General features: G+C 37.0%; 1 protein-coding gene across 5 annotated transcripts in view; it reads left to right on the top strand.

Moving 5' to 3' along the window:
• CLCN3 (chloride voltage-gated channel 3) overlaps positions 1 to 12,724 on the top strand; it is a 102,281-nt gene that overhangs the window by 76,098 nt on the left and 13,459 nt on the right. For all 5 annotated transcript variants that reach the window (XM_047717698.1, XM_047717700.1, XM_047717701.1 and 2 more), the window contains 4 exons: positions 2,289 to 2,369; positions 3,279 to 3,824; positions 6,514 to 6,700; positions 10,194 to 10,592. In XM_047717698.1, the coding sequence (XP_047573654.1) occupies positions 2,289 to 2,369; positions 3,279 to 3,824; positions 6,514 to 6,700; positions 10,194 to 10,592 (1,213 nt within the window). The remainder of the gene's footprint in view (positions 1 to 2,288; positions 2,370 to 3,278; positions 3,825 to 6,513; positions 6,701 to 10,193; positions 10,593 to 12,724) is intronic.

The following is a 12,724-nucleotide window of genomic DNA, read 5'->3' as shown; positions in this document are numbered from 1 at the left end:
CTGTGGATATGTGTGTATGTTAAAAGCCATACAGAACATAACCTCAAACTACATTGTAGCATAGCAGATTAGGGCTAAAATGGAGAAACAGCATTTGTCTCTCCAGTGCATTTCCTTTACTTGCTATTGTACCTTGACATTTTGGGGGTAAGATTTTTATTTTTATTTACTCATCTTAAGTGCAAAATGTAATTTATTAGAAAATGCCATAGAAATTACATTCACTTAAATTTTAAGATGTACACTGTGATGATTAGTAATGTTTATGACATTAACTTTGTTCACCTTAGTATATAAATGGCTAGAGTTTACTTATTAGTTGGAAACATGAAGGCCTCATATTTTGGCTTTCTTCCTATGTTCACTTCCTTGACATTTTTAATTAAATAATTTCTTAATACTTATAGAACATTAAAACTTGTGTGAGTTACGGGTACTGGGTGTTAGCTTGATTGTAAAATTCTGTTACATTAAATGCACAGTCAGGGAATTCAGTTAAGTGTGTTGTCTACAATCCTTTAGTGGGAAAAAACAAAATCACTTAATTTACTGTCCTCCCCCAAATAAGCAGAGTCTGCATTCTTAAAGCCAGGTACAATTTACTTATTTTTTTTTTTAATATTTATTTATTTAAGAAAGAGAGAGCAAGAGAGCAGGGGTGGAGGCAGAGGGAGAGGGAGAGAGAAACCCAAGCAGGCCCCTTGCTGAGAGCGGAGCCCAACTTGGGGACCCATCTCACAACCCTGAGATCAGACCTGAGCCAAAACCGAGAGTTGGATGCTTAACCAACTGCACCACCCAGGCACCCTAGCCAGGTACAATTTAATTAAAATGAGTATTTGCTTATTTTTAATTTGCCAGAAGCAGCCTAAAAATGGAGATCATGGTCTTAATTTTATATAATTTAATTTCGAATATTTTCAGTTTCTTTTTCATAAATGTAAAATTGACCATTTGGTAAAATGGTTTGGTACCCTTGGATATTTACTGGAATGAAATAGTGAAAGGAACAAAGATTCTTAGAGAAGTAATTACAATGTAAGTGTCCAGTGAATTAAATGTGTAGTTGGCACTAGTAGTTCTCTAGTAGCACTCAGTAGTTCGCACTGCTGAGAAGTGGGCAATGTCCTAGTGATGGACTGGGGAATTGGGGAGAAGATCTCTAAAAGCTTTTGTGGATATTTTTGTCTTCTTTAACTAGGGGGAAGCCATTGTTTGTGCTTTAGAATGAGGCTTTCCCTATTGGCAGCAGTGGTGTTTTCAGAGGATTTAGAGTAGTGAAAATAAGGTAACTCAGTAGGTTTTAAGTTCTCTCAATATTTTACTACAATTTAGAAAACAGTAATTATTGGGGATGCCTGGCTGGCTCAGTCAGTAGAGCATGTGATCTTGATCTCAGAGATCTTGAGTTCAGGCCCCACATTGGGGAGTAATTATTAATGATGAAGAAGTTAGCTCTAAAATATGAAAAAATTATATTCTATTTAAAAATAAACTTCTTGGGGCACCTGGGTGGCTCAGTGGTTAAAGCCTCTGCCTTCGGCTTAGGTCATGATCTCAGGGTCCTGGGATCGAGTTCCACATCGGGCTCTCTGCTCAGCGGGGAGCCTGCCTCCTCCTCCTCTCTCTCTCTGCCTGCCTCTCTGCCTACTTGTGGTCTGTCAAATGAATGAATGAATGAATGAATAAATAAATAAATAAATAAATAAAAATAAACTTCTTGGGGCACCCGGGTGGTTCAGTGGGATAAGGCCTCTGTCTTTGGTTCGGGTCATAATCCCAGGGTCCTGAGATCGAGCCCCACATCGGGCTCTCTGCTCAGCGGGGAGCCTGCTTCCTCCTCTCTCTCTCTATGCCTGCCTCTCTGCCTACTTGTGATCTCTGTCTGTCAAATAAATAAATAAAATCTTAAAAAAATAAATAAATAAAAATAAACTTCTCTTCCCCTAAACCCCAGTTACTGTTCTCTCCACTGGTCTTCCCAAACATCTTGAGAATTGTCTGTATTCATTGCCTTTTCTTCTTTGCATCCTGTTTACAATAGCGTATCTCACACAAATGTTTTTTAACTGAATATTGAATATGTGAGTGTCCTTTCAATTAAAGCAAAAGAGAAAAAATATCTTTTTAGAGGATATAAATATTTGCCTCTGCTTGGGGAGAAAAGGGGTAGACATGTGAGTTAACTTCAGAAGAGGCATTTCAAAAATTCAAACAACATGAGGAACTTTCATTTGGTATATTTGAATTTCTAAGCATATATGAAATAAGCCAAATCCTCTCTCTAGGTGCTATCTGCTGCCTCAGCTGCAGGGGTTTCTGTGGCTTTTGGTGCACCAATTGGAGGAGTTCTTTTTAGCCTGGAAGAGGTAGGTAAAGAAAACAACAACTATAACATTGTGTATAATTACCATTAAAATATATATTTTGGTACACTTTTCAGTTTTATAGCTAGTGTAATAGATATAGACTGTGTTTTTAAGTTTTCAGGTTTAACTTCATAAAGTTATTTTTCGCTTATTCTTACCTACAGAGTAATACATTACATGTGTCCTTTACCTTGAGAAAAGCCTCAAAAATATTATTCATGTATAAATATTAAGTGATTATTAAAAAAAAAGTTTGTTGACATACTTAAAAGTAAGCAGAAATGGATTTGACTTAGTTAAATGGATTTAACCACTGTTTATTAAATTATCACCCATGTTTTAATTTAAGAGTTTTAATTAATTCCTCAATTTGTGAGTTTGTCTTGTATGCTTATTTCTGGGGTAGTTATTCATGTTTAAGAAGATGATTTTAGTCGCATCTGTGGCATATTTTTTGTTTTCTCTGGTGCTTAAGACTTTTTTACATGTTTACACAAAAATGTGATTAGGAATGTTTTAAAATTTACTTTTCCAGTTTGTGTTCTTTTCCTCTTTTTTCTTTAATGTAGAAGAAACAAATACTTCTTTATGAGCTAATAGGAGTTGGTGATGGTACATTTATTCTTAACTACATGATTGAATTGGAGGTGAAACTCATTTTGAAAATAAAACAATGCTAGGTATCTGAAATAATTATTATAGACATTTTTGATCAGTTGATATTGGGAACTTGTAATGATGTGATAGCCAAAGTTAATAAAACATTGGTTTTTTACTTACCACAGTAAAATGTATTATATGTAAACTCTAGTTAAACAGCAAAAATTTAGACTATGATATTAAAGTTATATGAGAAACATCTTATAAAATTATACTATTAATTTTTCTCCCCCCCCCCCTTTTTTTTAGGTTAGCTATTACTTTCCTCTTAAAACTTTATGGAGATCATTTTTTGCTGCTTTAGTGGCTGCATTTGTTTTGAGATCCATCAATCCATTTGGTAACAGCCGTCTGGTCCTTTTTTATGTGGAGTACCATACACCGTGGTACCTTTTTGAACTGTTCCCTTTTATTCTCCTCGGGGTATTTGGAGGGCTTTGGGGAGCCTTTTTCATTAGGGCAAATATTGCCTGGTGTCGTCGACGCAAATCCACCAGATTTGGAAAGTATCCTGTTCTTGAAGTTATTGTTGTTGCTGCCATTACTGCGGTGATAGCCTTCCCTAATCCATATACCAGGCTCAACACAAGTGAGCTGATCAAAGAGCTTTTTACAGACTGCGGTCCTCTGGAATCCTCTTCTCTTTGTGACTACAGAAATGACATGAATGCCAGTAAAATTGTCGATGATATTCCTGATCGTCCAGCAGGCCTGGGAGTATATTCAGCTATCTGGCAGTTATGCTTAGCACTCATATTTAAAATTATCATGACAGTATTCACTTTTGGTATCAAGGTAAGTGCTAATGTGAGGTGCTATTTAAGTAATTTTGACATGTTTAAGAATTGTATGTGAAATGAGCAGTGCAATGCTTATATAAAAGTGGTTATTTCATAAGTGTAGGCTGAAAAAGTTCTTATCTTTTGTGTTTCATTTTAAGTAATGAATAAAAGAATTCTTTTGGATATATTGTTGAACATGGTTATCTGTTACTGTGTAACAAATTACCCCCAAACCCAGCAATTTAAGATAACTCTTTATTTTGCTCTTGCTATTGCGTCAATAATTTGAGAAGGACTCAACTGGGCATGCTTTGTGGTCTGTCATATATGTCATCAGGCATGGCTAAGGCTGGTCATCTACCACCTGAGCTGGGAAGAGTCAGATAACTGGGTCTGGAACATCTGGGCTCCTGAACATCTCTTTCTCTCTGACTCTCTCTCTATCTGTCTCTCTGGTTTTTCTAGCATGGTGCCTTCCAGGCATTTAGATTTCTTACATGGTAGTTCAGTGTCCCAAGAGAATTGTTTTCTGTTTTTTGTTTTTTTTTTTAAGATTTTATTTATTTATTCGACAGAGAGAGATCACAAGTAGACGGAGAGGCAGGCAGAGAGAGAGAGGGAAGCAGGCTCCCTGCTGGGCAGAGAGCCCGATGCGGGACTCGATCCCAGGACCCTGAGACCATGACCTGAGCCGAAGGCAGCAGCTCAACCCACTGAGCAACCCAGGTGCCCGAGAATTGTTTTTTTTAACCTGGCTAGGGAAGTCATGCACCATGCCTCATGTTACTTTCTATTTGTCTGGGAAGTCACAGAGGCCTGCCTCTTAATGGGAGCAGTGCCAGGGAGTTCATGATCATGTTTTAAAAACACTTACATTAGTTTCTTTTTGCTACTATAATAAACTGCTACAAACTTAGTGGCTTAAAAATCACACATATTCTTTACAGTTTTGGAGATCAGAAGTCCAAAATTGGTCTCATCGGGCTAAAATCAGGCTGTTCATAGGGATATATGGAGATTGTAGGGGAGAGTCCATTTCTTGCCTTTTCCAGTGGTCTAGAGACTGCCCATATTCCTTGGCTCATGGCCCCCTTCTCCTATCTTCGAAGCCAGCAATGGGTAGTTAAGTTTCTTTTTACCTCATTATCCTGACCTAACTCTTCTAAATCATTCTTCCACATTTAAAATAACCTTTGTGATTGCTTTGAGCTCACCCAGGTAATCTGGGGTAATCTCCTGTTTTAAAGTCAGCTGATCAACAACCTTAATTTTTACCTGCAACCTTAATTCCTCCTTACTGTATAACATAAGGAATTCATAATAATCAGGATATAGAAACTTCGAGGAGCCATTACTCCGCTGTCATGTCATAGGGTATTTGTTGAAAGGACACTGCAGACTCTGTTAAATTACTAGCATGTGAATACCATGTCTTTTTCCATCAAAGACTTAAAGGAACTAGGCCCAGTGCCCTGGCCCATTACTTCATTTGAATGTGGAAAAGTGAGAATAACGTTGATTAATTGGTGATTTGCCAATAAGTGTAATTTTCTTATATGACTGTCAGTGCTGTATATGAAGATCAAATGTCAGCTAATCGTTTTTTAAATAATAATCACTAGTGATAATATTCTTTCACAGATGTAACTTATGTGGAATAACACCTTAATTTCAACAAAATCATGATAGTTTTTGAAATATGATCTCTTTCTTTTCTATTGTTCTCTATTTAGTCCACTGGGTATGAGTGTTAAATAATAGAAAAACCTTGAAGTTAAAAGTTTTTTTCATAGTGGATCAAGTTAGAGCAACTTTTGAAGCACCTGTTTCTGTGTAAGCTGATTTTTTGTAAATCCCAACTTTCTCATCTTCAGTTGAGCTACAGGATGCTGGAGACAATTGGCAAGTCTTTGTTAAGTCTCGCATTGCACAGTGCTCTGGCTGATGAATCCTGACTGGCAGTAGAATAAAACATATTTTGATCTCTTCTATTTATTTGGATGACCTTTTAATGATCCTGGTCCATGTTCAATGTGCCATCATTTTGTGCTCACCTTATTTCCTATCCAGAACATTTTAGAGCTATTAGTATTTTAATCTTTAAATGATCTTTCTTAAAATGTTTACTGTTCCTATTTTCTTCATTAAATTTAATTGATCAATAAACATTTTTCTCCTTATATGTATCACTAAAAAATATTTGAAGGACCTGGTAAGATTGTCTGCTTCGCACTGTACCACTTAAGAGGAATCGTATCTAATATTTTTATCATTTGATAGACAACAGATATGTAGGAAGGATGTAATTGTGGAGTAAAGAACAGTACTTCTCACTGAATTGATTTTATTTTGTGAAAACTGCTTCATATTGTCCTTTTTTTTCCTTCCCCGTTTCAGCATAGACTACTAAAAATTTTGTTAGGGACTGGCATTAAGGAACCTTTGAGCTAAAGGATAAATAACCTTGGGTTATTTTCTCTCTGGGCTGGAGAATGTCACATGGTACTTTGTAACTGAATTCATGAAATTGTTAAGGTACCAGTAGAACAGTATTTTGCTTTAGTTTTATTTGTACTCGGATTTTGCTATATAAATAAATTGTGAAAAGAATCAAAAGTGTTAGAAACAGGCCCATAGAATGTAGGTTCCGAGCGTCCAAGTAGAGACTCTGTGCCCAGTTAAGCACTGTGTTTCTGTTACAGGTGCCATCAGGCTTGTTCATTCCCAGCATGGCCATTGGAGCAATTGCCGGAAGGATCGTGGGGATTGCAGTGGAACAGCTTGCTTATTATCACCATGACTGGTTTATCTTTAAGGAGTGGTGTGAGGTTGGAGCTGATTGCATTACACCTGGCCTTTATGCCATGGTTGGTGCTGCTGCATGCTTAGGTAATTTAACTGTGTCTGTGGATGGATGTTTGTGAATCTGAGAGAGAAAAGAACAAGAGTGAGAACACGTTTAAGCTTAGCTGGTGAGGTGGGTGAGGTTGGTACAGGACAGAGGAAGAGAATGTCGAAACTAAAATGAAACAGTACTACTATTATATGGTGTTTATATAATACTAGTTTTCATTTTGCCTGTCTCTAAACATTTGTTAATGCAAACATTTAATGGTGGTTAGCATCTTTTAAATATTGTGTAATACTTAATATTGTGACAGAAAACGTCTCAGTACAGCATAAGCTTAATTTGAATCTTGTCCAAGGAGAGTTTTTTCTTTTACTATCAAGGATCTTGGCTTGCCTATGATGACCGTAGCATGATTCCCGAGATTAGCATTCTAGCAAAGCGTCAGAGTAGCTGTGGCTCTGCAGTGACTTAGAGGCTGTAGTAGAAGATTTCTTTACCAGCCCTCCTCCATTTAAGGTGCATTTATAGCAAAATGAAGAAAGGTAGCTGTTTTAATAAAAAAATATATATCTGCATTAAATACTTAAGAGTCTATGTATTGTTCTCTTGGATGTGAAAAATAGTTATATTTAAAATGTCAGCTGAATTTTGGTTATGATATTTAATAATAGTTGGTATTTTGACTTATTTTTGTTCAGTGAATCAAAATTATATAATTACTGATCTTCAAAAGTACAATATCAAGTCCAAGTGAAGGAAAGAATCATTTTAATCAAAGTAGCAATTATTTAGTAGTTATCCACTTTCTCTTCAGCAACTTTCTCTTCAACAGTGCTAGGTGCAGGGAGTGATACAAAAAGGAGTATAAAACATGGGCCCAACCTCAAGTGTAGTCAAGTTGGGGAGACAAGATCAAAACTGAGAAAACAATACTGAGCAATTTAATGATTATATAATGAGTATTACATAATGAGTCTATGAAAGTTATAGGAATCTAGAGAAAAAGAGAGCTGATGTAGTTCAGGTAGAGTAGAACATGAGCTTTACTTAAAATTGGTAGCATTTAGGCAGACTGGGTGGCTCAGTCTTTAAGTACCTGCCTTCAGCTCAGGTCATGATCCTGGAGTCCTGGGATCGAGCCCTGCATCAGGGTCCCTGCTGAGCAGGAAGCCTGTTTTTCCCTCTCCCTCTCCCCCTGCTTGTGTTCCTTCTCTTGCTTTGTTTCTCTCTGTTAAATAAATAAATAAAATCTTAAAAAAAAAAAAAAAAAGATGAGTAGCATTTAAAGAAGAGGACTTTCTCTTCTGATGGTCCTGTGGGTTAAAATGATAGTACCAATGGAAGGTGCCAATTTATAAATGTTAATAAAAGTGGGGAGGGGGGTTTCAAAAAAACATAAAGAAGAGGACTATTTTTGAGGAATATAATCATCTGAAGGCAAAGGAATTGGGATAGGGATAAATTTAGTATTCATGGAGCTTTGAAGATACAATATTGAAGTAGAGAGTGCGTTTTGGATACTTTTGGGAAATGAAGTTGGGTTAGTGAGAAGGAACCAGATTATGAAGAGGCAGTGATTTGTGTCGAGATCACTTTGTATATGGAATTGGTCAGATCTGTGGAAGAATTGTGGCTTTGGGTTTGTAGCTTGACGACTTTGGGAGTGTTCCTTTGCTTTGATTTTTTATTTTCTTACCTTTAAAACAGAAATAATAACTTTTTATCTCCTACTGTTTTGAGGATTAAATGAGATCAAATGCATGTAAAGTTGTTAGCACAGTGCCAGGTTAAAATAAGTCGCTTAGTTTAAAAAAAAAAAAAGACTTTATGAACTGACTAGGGACATGCCTGGCATTGTGTAGATAAGTAATATATAGTAGGTTCTTTCTCCCTTCTATTTTTAGGTGAGAAAACCAAAAGGAAGAGTTTAAGCTTAATACAGTATGAACTGGTGATTCCTGGTAGGTTTTTTTTTTTTTTTTAAAGATTTTATTTATTTATTTGACAGAGAGAGATCACAAGTAGATGGAGAGGCAGGCAGAGAGAGAGAGAGAGGGAAGCAGGATCTCTGCCGAGCAGAGAACCCGATGCAGGACTCGATCCCAGGACCCTGAGATCATGACCTGAGCCGAAGGCAGCGGCTTAACCCACTGAGCCACCCAGGCGCCCTCCTGGTAGGTTTTTGAGCAAAGGAGCAACATGGTGAAAGTAGTACTTAGGAAAGATTAACCTGGGAACATGATTTATAAAGTGGATTGAAGGTAATGGGGCCTGCAGTCAAGGAGGTAAGATAAAATAGTATTAAAATTAAGGAACAAAGGCTTGAGAGTCTGGACTAGTTTGGTAATAGTGACAGTATTGAGAAAGGGACCCATAGATATTTTGCAAAGCAAATCAAATAGGACTGGGTGAGGGTCTAGGTGTTGGGTTAAAGTAAAGAGATGGATCTGGAATGACTGTCTAGGTTTCCAAGAAGAATGTTGTGCTGGTGCTAGAGTCAGGGAAGTTGGAATGGGTAGCTCTTTGGGGAAGAAGAGGATTTTGGTTTTAAGTGTGTGGTGTTTTTTGTGACAGTGGGTCATCCATAGTCTCTTTATGGTTGGGAAAACTTGACAAGCAAACATTAAGATAAGGTATGCAGAGTTGAAGACATGAGACAAATGCGACAGTAAGTGAGACATGTGGATTATGAGGCATCAGCATACAGATGGTAGTTCATCCATCTACTTGGGTAGATGATTTGGGTAAACAAATAATGAGTTTTCTAAGGGAGGGGATATTACCCTGTTAACAGAAATCACAAGGCATTGAAATATTTTACTCATTTTGAAAAGATACAGAATAGAGATGTGTTAATATGTGTTAATATTCTACCCACATATGAACTTAATTTGTAAATTGGCAGCTGTGACATAAAAGGTAGCTCTTACATGCTTCACCAAATTCTAATAATCAGTTTTCATAAGAGTGAAATTATGTCCTTGCTATAGCAATAAACCAGAATGGCAAGCTTGCTTTAGTTGGTCGGCTGTGTACTGTGAAGTAAACAGGTTTTGAAATGTTATTTTAATAGTCTTTTGTGTTAACTAAAGAAAATCATTGTTTCTGTAGATCTTATTAAAATAGTGATAATTGTCCTAAGAGACGAGTAGCAGTTTTGTTTTTTTTTTTTAAGATTTTATTTATTTATTTGACAGAGAGATCCCAAGTAGGCAGAGAGGCAGGCAGAGAGAGAAAGGGGGGGGAAGCAGGCTCCCTGCTGAGCAGAGAGCTTGATGCAGGGCTTGATGCGGGGCTCATTGCGGGGCTCGATACAGGGCTCGATCCCAGGACCCTGAGATCTGACCTGAACCAAAGGAAGAGGCTTTAACCCACTGAGCCACCCAGGCGCCCCGAGGAGTAGCAGTTTTTGATGATAATCCTTTTCACTAAGTTTTATTTACAATTCATGTTCAAATACCTAGTACAAAAATTCCATTAACATGTCCCTGTCCTCCTTGACCAGTGGTGCTTTTTTTTTTTTTTTTCCAGGTGGTGTGACAAGGATGACTGTCTCCCTGGTGGTTATTGTTTTTGAGCTTACCGGAGGCTTGGAATACATTGTTCCCCTTATGGCTGCTGTTATGACCAGTAAATGGGTTGGCGATGCTTTTGGTAGGGAAGGCATTTATGAAGCGCATATCCGGTTAAATGGATACCCTTTCTTGGATGCAAAAGAAGAATTCACTCATACCACCCTGGCTGCTGATGTCATGAGACCTCGAAGGAATGATCCTCCCTTAGCCGTCTTGACACAGGACAATATGACAGTGGATGATATAGAAAACATGATTAATGAAACCAGCTACAATGGCTTTCCTGTCATAATGTCAAAAGAATCTCAAAGATTAGTGGGATTTGCCCTCAGAAGAGACCTGACAATTGCAATAGGTACCCTTTTTAAAAAATACACACACATAAATCTATCTATATCTGTATCTGTTGGAATCTACATATATTTAGATATATATAGACATATAATAGATTTCTCAAGAAAAGGAAAGCAATAATATTTAATAGGTTGGGTTTGTGGGGGCGAGAGGTGTATTTTATTTATGTCCCTGAAAGTCTTATATTCATTAGGAAAGGAATTATGCATCTGAATTGTTTTCCCACTAAGTACAGTTTTTTTGGTCAGTTTATATTTATTGGAATAGATAGACATTCTCAATGAATGAGGTGAAAATAAAATTTAAAATAGTATGATATGTCAGTATAGTTCTTTTTAAAGAAATCTTTTCATTTATTAAAGATTTTATTTATTTGAGAGTGTGCTAGAAAGAGCATGAGGGGGCATTCAGAGGGAGAGGGAGAAGCAGGCTCCCCACTCAGCAGGGATCCCGGTGTGGGGCTAGATTCCAGGACCCCAGGATCGTGACCTGAGCCGAAGGCAGACGCTTAACTGACTGAGCAACCCAGGCTCCCCACTAAATGTAGTTTTATCTTTTGATATGGCATTGTTGTCAGAGATCGAAGTCCGATTCTTTCTTTTTCCACTGATACAAACCTTATGAAGTTGATATTGTTCATAATAGCATATAAGATAAGGCCTTAGCAAGTGCCAGGGCATCCCACTAAATACATTCTTATATTTAATATTGGCTTATTTGAATGCAAGTTATTGAAAATCTCATCTTCATAGTCTGTTTCGTATCAGATTCACAGGTTTTCCTTTTTCAGCTTTTGGATTTAGGTTTACAATATTAACATAAAACATCTGCTTGAAAGTGAAAAAAAATTGAAATTTTATTTTGGTCAAGTGCTGTTGAAAAGTATATATAAGTTGTGTTGTATTTTGAGCTGATATTCCTGCAAATATAGATGAAAGGCATTAGCCATATTATATTATTTCTTGGAGATAAATTAAACTTTTATGAGGAGGAAACAAGTTGTATTCCTCCAAGATTTATTTTTCTCCTTATCTTACAGTCCTGAAGTATTGATGAGGAGGCTAATAAGGCCTTTTCTATACAACCTGATTCCTTTCCCACTCTTCCCCAAATCCCAAAGGTGATAAAGAATATTTTCATCAAGCTGTGGTTTTCATACTCCTGAGTTTTCAGTGGAGGACCATGAGCAAAAAATGTTAAGCATTTGGTCCTATGATCACATCCTCTACAACTTATCTCTATAGCCATTTGCAAAAGGATTGAAAAATAATTTAATTCTTGTGCCGTTGGAAGAGGGAAGACTTAGGGGAGTATTTCTCAAGTTAGAATGGAAATGCTCTGTTTATAAGAGCTATCAAGGGGCGCCTGGGTGGCTCAGTGGGTTAAAGCCTCTGCCTTCGGCTCAGGTCATGATCCCAGGATCCTGGATTGAGCCCTGCATCGGGCTCTCTGCTCAGCAGGGAGCCTGCTTCCCTTTCTCTCTCTCTCTCTGCCTGCCTCTCTGCCTACTTGTGTTCTCTGTCAAATAAATAAAAAATCTTAAAAAAATAAGAGCTATCAAATAAAACAAAAGTGCCTACAGAGAATATCCTATTTAGTTAAGGAAAAGCCTACAGCTCTGGAAGAGTTTTTTTAAAGACTAGCAATCCTGTCATTCCAAGTTTTGCTGTAGGTAGTAGAATAGTTGCCAAGAGTGGGCAATATGTATGGTTAGACTTGGCTCTTGTGTTTAAGTGTTTCAGCTTCTAAGCTGTTACTGTGGCCACACTCACAGAGAAGAATTTCATTGTGTAGATTCATATTCTTTAGGTTTTAGTGGTAGCCAGCCAAAGGAAAGAAAAAGGTCAGAATTGTAGAATTTACTTAGAAATTTAAAGGAAAACAAGGGCTTGTAAAGAAGAAAGTGTTAAAAGTTAAGAATTACTCATAATCCTGCTGATTCTGTGGATATATTTTTCAGTTTTATTACTATCTTGAAACAGAATATTGTGATAGCAGATAATGTCAGTTTAAGGGGAATAGGTATACTTGAGACATGTGAAATAACCAGTCATATCATCAGAAATGTTCCACATATGAAGACTTTTAGGACACACCTTAAATATTTACCTACATATATTTTTATAAAGTTTA

The sequence above is a fragment of the Lutra lutra genome, chromosome 2, assembly GCF_902655055.1.
Source record: "Lutra lutra chromosome 2, mLutLut1.2, whole genome shotgun sequence".
Taxonomy (NCBI): domain Eukaryota; kingdom Metazoa; phylum Chordata; class Mammalia; order Carnivora; family Mustelidae; genus Lutra; species Lutra lutra.
This window is presented reverse-complemented; position numbering and strand designations above follow the sequence as displayed.